This window comes from Aulostomus chinensis, chromosome 4 (genome assembly GCF_037954235.1).
Source record: "Aulostomus chinensis isolate RoL2024-O1b breed Wild chromosome 4, RoL_Achi_v1.0, whole genome shotgun sequence".
NCBI classification, from domain to species: domain Eukaryota; kingdom Metazoa; phylum Chordata; class Actinopteri; order Syngnathiformes; family Aulostomidae; genus Aulostomus; species Aulostomus chinensis.
In genome coordinates this window covers 5,360,001-5,370,000 of record NC_141323.1, presented here as the reverse complement: position 1 = coordinate 5,370,000, position 10,000 = coordinate 5,360,001, and the positions used below count along the sequence as shown (strand labels likewise).

General features: G+C 46.0%; 1 protein-coding gene across 4 annotated transcripts in view; it reads left to right on the top strand.

Annotated features, from left to right (window-relative positions):
• sox5 (SRY-box transcription factor 5) overlaps positions 1-10,000 on the top strand; it is a 183,366-nt gene that overhangs the window by 100,830 nt on the left and 72,536 nt on the right. For all 4 annotated transcript variants that reach the window (XM_086201199.1, XM_086201196.1, XM_086201197.1 and 1 more), the window contains one exon: positions 3,689-3,884. In XM_086201199.1, coding sequence (XP_086057325.1) covers positions 3,689-3,884 — 196 coding nt within the window. The remainder of the gene's footprint in view (positions 1-3,688; positions 3,885-10,000) is intronic.

Sequence of the window (10,000 nt, the reverse complement as noted above, 5' to 3'; positions counted from 1 at the left end):
TAATTAGTTATAATTTGGAAGAGAGGCTGAGTGCATGTTGGCATGGATGCGCGTGCGCACAAACACAAACAAAACCACGCACACACACAACCACGCTCGCTCGCACGCACGTGTGTGCGCGCAGAAACACATTGACTTTATTGTGGAATTCTCCAGAGGAAGCTCCCACGCTCCCTGAAAGCTTGTTCGGAGTGAAGGAGTTAACAAGAGCAGTTACCACCATGATTATGTTAGCAGCCAGACACACAGAGCTGGGCGTGTGTGTGTGTGTGTGTGTGTGTGTGTGTATGTGTGTGTGTGTGTGTGTGTGTGATTGCCTGTGACATTTCTGCAATGGCTGATTTGTCTTTCCCTCAACCTTCATTGAAGCTGAATGAAATCTTTGCCCCCGTTAATTCACTTCATTTAAGTGTGTGTGCTCTTGCATGTGTGTCCATAAGCTTGTATTTAAACAGGCTTGCCTGTGTGTAAGCTCACCACTGCTGATGTGCCAACATGAAACGGATGCGTTGATTACAGTACGAGACGGCCAGGAGACGGTTAACCACCGTCGATGGCGATTATTCGGCCGGTTAATGGACGTCCGTCGCTGCCCGATTAGTGACTTAGCAGCAGTGGACATATGTGATATGAGAGGGACTTAACGGAGGAGCCGCTAATCATCAAAAAGCCAAGGGGAAGTGGCGCTCTAATCTGAGCTTAGCGCTGTCACTGTGTGCACAGTGTGTGTGTGTGTGTGTGTGTGTGTGTGTGTGTGTGCAGGAGAAATATGTGGGATGGAAGAGACAACAACAGATTTGTGTCTGTGGAGTTTACTTACTTTTGAGTTGTGAATCCAAAAATACACACAAAGATATTGTTGTGTCATGTGAAATATCAGGAAGGTAGAAAAAGAAGAAACTGTGTGAGTGAGTGAGTGTGTGTGTGTGTGTGTGTGTGTGTGTGTGTGTGTGTGTGTGTGTGCGTGCGTGTGTTTGCATGTGTATGGCGGGAGGTGTTCAATTTTTGGCTTTACAAAACAGAGCAAAATTATGCTAATGTGCCTTAATTATGACCTGGACCACGCTGCCAATTTATCTCCTTAATAAAACCTCATCAGTTTTAATCCTCGCATCGCTCCTCTCGCGCTCAACCAGCTTCCTCCAGGTCTCCGCCGGCGTGACAGCGCCTGCCAAACTTTTAAATGAAGTAGCCGGCATAACCTGCACACCCGCCGTGCCCAATTGTATAGTAATTTGACTTCAAAGGCAAAAAGGGAGGGCGAGAGGTTTTTTTTTTTATAGCTGGAGAGGAGCTGTGAAACGGTCTCCCCATTCTTTGAAACCCACCTCTGAGGAAGAAGAAGTAGTAGAGGTGGTGGTGGTGGTGGTGGTGGTGCGGGGGGGGGGGTGAGTGGAGGGAGAGAAAGGAAAGATGGAATTGCCACAGACGTATTTGCTGTAAACAAGTGTCGTGCTCTGTTTGGCCCGTCGAGTATTTGGATAGCTGCGTTAATGTGTAACCATGGCTGTCTGTCCCGCAGATATGTCACTGTCGCTACTGTGGTGAAATGATGCGTCGTAAAACCCTGAACACAAAACTCAGATTTGCTGTAGTGGAGCCAGAGTGTGTGAGGTTTCAGAGCTGACCCCAGGTCTGTGTCTACACAGGGTTACGACTCGTCAGAGGTGTGCACAGGACACAAGCATGTGTGTGTGTGTGTGTGTGTGTGTGTGTGTGTGTGTGTGTGTGTGTGTGTCTGCGTCTTAAACAAAAGGCCTCAGTGTGAGAGAGTGAAAGGAGGTAAAGTAAACAGGGAGTGATGAAGACAGACCTGCAGTGTTAGGGTCTCTGTGTTGTATGTATGCGCACATATGTGTGTGTGTGTGTGTGTGTGTGCCGCGTGGCTCAAAGCCCTGTAGTTTGTACAGCTGGGCCTGCTACTCACATTGAATCTTGTGTGGATAGAACAACACAGAGCACGCCCATACACACACACACACACACACACACACACACACACACAAAAGCATCATAAATGTTATCATAAGTCAATTCCAGTTTTAATATCAATTGGGTTTAATGATGGCAGCGCGCAGGTTTATCTGCAGTCTTTTGTCAAAGAAGCAAATGCAGAATGTTGATCTGACATTTATGACCTCGCTTTACGCTGAGCAAGCCCGAGAAAATAGGTCGAAAAAAGATAAAGAAATCGACCACACATTCCACCTTGTTGACTTTCAGAATCATCCATGCATATGTGAGTGTGAGTGTGTGTGTGTGTGTGTGTGTGTGTGTGTGTGTGTTTGTGTGTGTGTGAGTCCTGTAGGGACAGAAACAACGTGGTACAGCTGATTGGTTACTTGTAAGCTGAGGGATCCCCCTCAGCTCCTCCTGAGGTTTTCCTCTATTTTTTGGGTCATCTTTGAAACCAGGCTATACAAATGGACTTGACCTGTGAGATTTTACCTCCAAAAAGTCAAGTTAGTCAGACCCCCCCCACCCCACCCCCCACTGGCACATGGCGCTCTACTCATCGCCGCCAGTCAGCAGCACAAAATATTGTTTGCATTTCCACTGTCATAAGGTAAATAAGCAATGAATTAGTAGCAGGGCTGCTCCTCAGAACAATGCCAGATGCACAGACCAAAGGAAATCCAATAGAGTCAAGAGTGTAATCAGTTTACTGGAGACAAGCAGAGAGAAAGGTTGGCGGAGGAAGAGATGGAAGAAAGATATCACGATGAAGCTCTTGATGACATAAACAAAGTTATATGTCATATTAAAAGAAGAAAAACAGAATCGGTTTGAAAGTCAGATGCCTGTTGCTTCTGTTTTCCACCACTTACCATCCCTCCATCCACACCTCCATCCGTGTCATGCCTTGCCTCTGTGAGATGAAGCGTTAGCAGCCTATTACCCAGGGTCATAGTCGCAGTAGCTTCAAGGCTGACAAGTGCATCTGAAAGCACTCAGGCGATGCTGAGAACCACATTAAATTCTATTATTGCCGCATAGTCACTGCATCCCTCTTCAGCTGAAGTACAGGGAGGCAAATGTACCTTGTGAGAGACAGAGTTCACCTAATAGATGTGGCTTTATATCCTTTCCTTCTTTTCAAGGGAACAAAGCCGCAGTAACAAATTGACACAGCGGGGCTCTTGTGTTGCTAGCCATTTTCCTTCAGTTCCTCTATTGTCCAGAGGTTTTCATAAACACACATTATTGTCGGCATGCATACTGTTCTCACTCTCTGTCTGCCTTATTTTTTCCCCCTTTTTGCCACTCTGCGTCTATCTCTGAAAGCCCATTGTCAAGACATGGTCATTTCCTTTACAATGCCAGTGCAAGCGGGCTCCATTTGCTGTAATGGCTTGTCTTTTGGAAATGCTGAATGGCCCTCATGGTAAACACACTGGAAGACCTAAGAGTGTATTTGAAGGTCTGCCAAGGCACTGGGGAGAAAGGGAGATTTGATGGATTTGCACTGCGAGGTCGTCCCGATGTGTGAAACACGCCACGGAGAACTCAGACCATATTTTTACTGAATAAAAGCATCCAAGAGTTGGAGAATTTTACACAAACAGGGAGCTCCACACTATCTTCACCATGACTGTGGTACAACTCCAGCCTTCGCCCTGTTATATCATCCTCTTGAATATTGCTCACTCTTCATCCTTCCACTTCCCTTCTCCTCTTTTTTTTCCAGGATGTCTTCCAAGCGACCAGCCTCTCCATATGGGGGGACAGATGGAGAGGTAACCATGGCAACCAGCAGACAGCGAGTGGAGGATGAGGAGAGCGAGGGACTGGGCGGTGTCATCCACCTCCCCCTGGCCTCCTACTGCAGCAAGGTGTCCCCTCGATCACCCCCCATCCGGAACTTGGACAGCCCCACCAACATGGTAAGGACCGCTGCTGGGTTTTGCATCACTTGTCTGTCATGGCGACACCTGCGAGCGCCGGCTCACGGCTGCGCTCAATGTAACAGGTGCCGCCTTGGAACCCACCAGGCCAAAATGACTGAAAAGTTCTAGTGCAACTTTATAAAGATTTAAAAAAACAAAAAAGAACCATCTTTTATTAATAAATATCCCTGAAACGAGAGCTACCTGTGTGTCGTTGGCTCTGCAGCACCTGCAGCTTGGCCCTCGTCTCTCTCTCTCTCCATCTCTCTCCTCTGGCGTTCGCTCACAAAAAATGTGTGTGTGGTGTGTGCTCAGGGTTTAAAGTCACCCCCCCAGGGCACAACACACACCCAGTATGAGATTATGATCGCCATAATCCTGCCCTCCAGCAGTACAAGGAGAAAGTAACCTAAAATGAGATGGAAGGAGAGGAGGAAGGAAGGATCACCTGACAGCTGCCGTTATCAGCTCTCAACCTGGTTTCTATTGTTTTTGGAGTGAAACATCTACCAAATTGCTGGAAATGCATCCTTTTTTTCTGGGATTTCTGGAAACGTTTCTGTTTTTACATACTGAAAGCAACATAAATGCCACTTATGCAGTCAGCATCTCAAACTCTGTCTTTACTTTGGTATGTTGCTTACTTCTACTTTTAAACCCAAACAACAACAACAAAAACGGACGGCGCTGATCCCAACCGAGAGGAAACAAAATCTAGATGGAAACAAGACTGAGACTCTCACTCTCTCTGTGGCGCTGGACTTTTTTTTTTCCAGAATGGGTAAAAAAAAATAAAAAAAAAAAAAGTAAAAAAAAAACCTAAAGTGAAGGTTCCAGGCAGCAGTTAGTGTGCACACGTGTTTCTGCTTTTGTGTGCGCCACCAGCCGTCGCCTTGAGCCCATTTGATGCACAATTGCGTGACTACAAAATGTGAGCCATTGCAGTGAGTCATTTTCTTCGGGATGAAGTGTGACATTGTGTGGTGGTGTTGAATGTATGGCTGTGCGCACAAGAGAGCGCGCGCGTGCGCGTGTGTCTGTTTGTACAGTTGCTCGGCTTCTTCTTTGTGATTCATTATAAATATTGTGTACTCCTCACCATATATAGGCTCACTGCAAAGTTTTGTTGGCATGAGTACACACCTATGTGTGCATTCTTTAAGATGACTGCGACTGATGACACATATACACATGATTTACAGTGAGTACCCACGTGTGATTAGTGTGCAGCCGTGTGTGACGTGTTGCTTGTGTGTATCATTCAGGTTTTTTTTTTTAAACTCTGTTTGCACCAGGAGAAGATGAGACTATTTTAGTGTCTCAGTTTTAGGATTTTGTCAAACTCGAGCTTCAGCAATCGGTGCTCAGCAGTGTGTTTTTCTCTTTATGTGTCATACAGTGTGTATTCCAGGACACTCACCTTGACACACACCCAGTCACAGCAGCTCTCTGATAAAGACCAGCGACCTTTTCCCCTGTACTGCTCATGCTTGACGCTGTAAAACAATGAAACAGTGCTTAGGAGCTGTAATAGAAAGCTAATTCTGTAATTAGCCCACTGATTAGCCAGCAGACTCCACCCACAATGGACCCTGCATGTGTGGCAGGTGCTGACTATAGACCAAAGTCCTGGAAGCATTGGGGAACACACACACACACACACACATACACACACACACACAAACACACACACACAGAATGCAGCGCTATCTACAGTAGCTGATAGGAGTTTGATTTATTTTAATATTAAAAAAATCCATATTTTTCATGTTGTAGTTCATTGACTGACAGCAGAAGTAAGATAGTGTATTGTCATGTGTGCCGGTTGGACATGGTTGGTGTGTGTGTGTGTGTGTGTGTGTGTGTGTGTGTGTGTGTGTGTGTGTGTGTGTGTGTGTGTGTGTGTTAAGGGGGTCTCATAATAGTTGATGTGGATTATTTAAGTGCATGTGTGGCGGTGGGATTATCTGGCTGCAATGGTGGTGTGTTAAGTTTTTTTTCTGTCGGGGGAAGGGAGGTTGGGGGTTGCAGCATCAATCCTTCTGCCGCTGACTGTCAGTGAAGAGTGGATGAAGAGTAATAGAGAGAAGTGGAGAGGGAGATTTACTATGTTGGTGGTAGTTGGAGGCTGTAGTGGGTGAGGTGGGGTGGGGTGGGGGGTGCTGGGGTTCTCCCTCTCTCAGGGCAATTGCCGTGAAGTGATGGGGGGAAATAAATGGCTCATCGGCGACCGGTTGACTTGGAAGTGAGGCAGCGGGGGAAAGGAAGGGGGAGAGAAGAGGAGGAGGAGGGCAGGAGGGGGTGAGCGAGATTACAGCTTTATCTTGTCATAGTAAATTAACACGGCGGCGGAGAAACGCTCGGCTACACGCTGACCTCTTCATCCCGCCTGCCTGCTCAGCTTTAGCCCTGCTACTGTACCTGCAGCTGCACATGCACACACACACACACACACACACACACACACACACACACACGGCTACAAAATTCACTAAATGTTGCTGATACACACTGGAAGCCTCTTGATAGAAGCTGAGCTGCTTCCAAATGAATGTAATGGAGCTCAAAGGGTGTTTTAATGGAAGTTCCCACTGTGCCGATAAATAAAACTGTGGATTTGTTATTTAATGACTTTCTAGAAGTTCATAGCATCTCCAAATTTATAGTACACGTACACATATTATATATATATATATATATATATATATATTTTTTTTTTTTTTTAAATCCATCTTCCTTACTTTCCCTCTAAAAAGCATCACTTCATCTATCTGAGAATCATGACCACGGACAAACGCTAATAGTTACCGTCGAAATGTCCACAAACACACGACAGCCAACGATGTTACATCAGCCATTATTTCACATTCACTTTCCTCCGTGAGCTCTCCTTTCTCCCTCGTTTTTTTTTTTTTTTTTGTGCGATTATGTTTGTGTGCTTGACAGATTTAACACAGTCATTGAGCAGTCTTGAGACACAGTGGTCACACTTAATTTCTCATGCCAGTAATACACTAATGAATCAACACACGCTTGCCTGTCAACAGCGAGGGGTCGTGGTAAAATATACTGGCATACATTTTAGGCAAACTGCTATTTAAAATAGAGAAAATACAGCTGTGTGTTTTTAGATAAGAAGAGGGCACGTGTGTGTGTGTCTGTGTGTGTGTGTGTGTATGTGTGTGTGTGTTATTCTCAGACAATTAGTATTACAACCTGGATAATAAATAATTATTTTAAAAGTGTCAGGATTTTCATTGTAGAGGTTGTTGGAAAGAGGAGGATAAAAGTGTGTCTGCTTGCTTGTCCCAGCCTGAGGGACCTCCAAGTCAAAACTGACAGTGTCTGTGTTTAGCCATGGCATGTAAAGGGATTTGCCGTGTGTGTGTGTGTGTGTGTGTGTGTGTGTGTGTGTGTTTGGCTGTGTAGTGGAGTGTATGTCGTGGAGATTGGCAGCTCTGGCGTAGAGCTAAGTCTTACCCCCCTGCAGGAGTGATCAGTGATATTCTCTCATGTGTGTATATCCATACGTGTGTGTGTGTGTGTGCGCGCCCGTGTATTTTAGTCGAGCAGCTGTTTCCAGTTCTTGCTACTGTCACATTGTCCATGCCTTGATCCACGACGACACGCCAAGCATCAAATATTGTTTTCACACATGCACCTTGCAGAGCCGGAGACATGTAAGGCTATGGCACAGAGAGGAAGGGGGGGGGGGGGGATAGAGAGAGTCTCTTCTGTTGGAGGAAGGGAAGAAGGGATCAAGAAAAAAAGGAAAATGAACAGCAGCATCTGTGCTTGCTGTGGGAAAAAAATAGCTTTTTTTTCTTCTTCTTCTGGCAGGAGTTAAGTGTTTTTAAACCAACCTCCCCTCACAGATGAGCTTAAGACAAAAGTTGTTTAATTCGGTTCCATTGCAGAGGCAGTAAAAGGATAAAGAGAGTGAGGCGCAATTTTTACTTTGTTCCAGTCATTTGGAAGAGAATTGACATCTGCAAACTAAAGGCAGAACCGCCCACACTGCCAGCCTGCCACATCCAGTGCATATAAATACATATATGCAAGCACTCGCACATTTACACACACACCTACAGGCTATGTGCACTTGCAGTGTCAAACAGGCGCACAGAAATGGTAAAACCTGCTCACACACATTCGCCGAGACGAGGGCATTTACAATATCCAGAGTGTCTGTTTGTACTTGTGAATAAATGTATGTTTATGAGAAAAAGTTTGTCTCCCGTGGCGCAAATAGTGAGGTTGTCAGCGAGTGGCTTACATGCTTCAAGGGTTAAAAAAAAAAGAAGAATCCGTTTAAGTCACACATAAATGATGTCGTGGGCCTTAATGTAGCAGGTCTTTGAAGAAGCCTCGACTCCTCGCTAATTCCCTCTGATTGGGAAATGACCTTCATTGTTGGACGCAGCCAGATGACATCTCTCTGGCAGATTTCTCGGCAGAGCGAAGAGATCTGACAACCCCACTCCCCTCATTTCTCTGCCCCCCTCGCCCCCTTCCCCTCTCTCTCTCCCATATTCTGGTTGTTTTGTTTGCGCGACATCTTTCTCGAAAGAAAGTGTGCGGCTGTTTTAAGTAGGCGCCGGTTTGGATAAATGGGATGTGACAGGTGTGACCGCTGCCTTCAAGATGCCTCCTTTCCTCTCTCTCTCTCCGTCAACTCATGCTCTCTCATTTCCTCTAATAACATCACCTCTCTCTGTTTCTCTCTCTCTCTCTCCTTCACTGTTCTTTTCTTTGACTTCTAGCCACTTTTCTCTCCCTCCCTCTCGTTACATTTGCATGTTGCGCTCACGATGATGCAACTCATAATCACAAAGCCGCTCATTTGGAAGTGTGAATTTGCCTAATCTGTAGGAGAAGAGAGGGTGAAGGAAGAGAAGGAGCAGGGAAGAGGAGCAGGTCGCGCTGTCACTCGGTCAGGCGGTGATGGAGACGGAGTCATTCAGGGCTTGAAGTTCTCTGTCCCAGTGCAGCGCAGCATCATCCGGTGTGTTTCAGCAGCTGGGAGAGTGTCTGACTGGAGCTACTACAGATCACCCTCCGTTACAATGCAGGAAGAGATTCAGTGCATTATTGAGTTCTCTGACTTATTCAGTGTGTGAGAACAAGGGGGGGGGGGGGGGGAGAGAGTTAATGAAGTGTAGGAAAAGTGATAATGGTCGTCTGTAGCTCCCTTACAGTTTGGCCCCCAACAATGAAAGCATCTTCAATATTGAAAGCTGCTGTCTGACTTTTTAGAGAAGAAAACAAGAGACTGTGGAGTCTGGATGACTTCACCCTGGACTGTGATCGTGGTATTAAGTTCCACTTCCACAAGCAGCCTGGGAGTTAATGATTAGAGAACCATCTCCACCTAAATACATGATAATGACATTAATACAGCTGGAATGGCTCTCAATCTCACACACACACACACACACACACACACGCACACGCAGAGAGGTAGTGGAAATGTGTGCCGCTGTCCCAGGTGGCGAGCTCCACACCGTCGTGAGATTAGCCAAAGATTAACCCTGCGGACCATTGACCCCCACACACACCCCCGTACAAAGAGCTGAGCTGACAGACTGACTGGCGGATTGACTGACTGACTCACTTGTAATTAAACAGCACACCTGAATTCTCCTGTTGTCCTGCAGTGTGTGTGTGCGTGTGTGTGTGTGTATGTGGTATCCATGCTCTCATCTACACATGGAGAAGAACAGCTATCCATTTGCAGGCCTGAGCAAAATCATTTCTCTTTCACAACTGACTGACTTACTGAGACGCATGTTTACGTGAGGTCATTAAATGTGCGCAGGTAAATAATAGGATTTCTCTCTTTTATCTGTGAAAATGTGTGTGTGTGTGTGTGTGTGTGTTGTTCCTAAGGTGACACCGCGTTCCCTCACAGTGTCACTGTTAATTGGGCTGAGACGGCATTAAGTCCATCAAGCAGGCTGTCCAAACAAACGCCGGTTTTATTAGGTCAAAGATTAAGGTGCGAAAGCAAACTTAGCTACCATTGAGCTGCGTTCACGAGGTGACAAACAGCCAGCGTGACCTCTCTCGACCCCAACGCAAGGATCTTGATATGAATACTTTTAGCAAACACA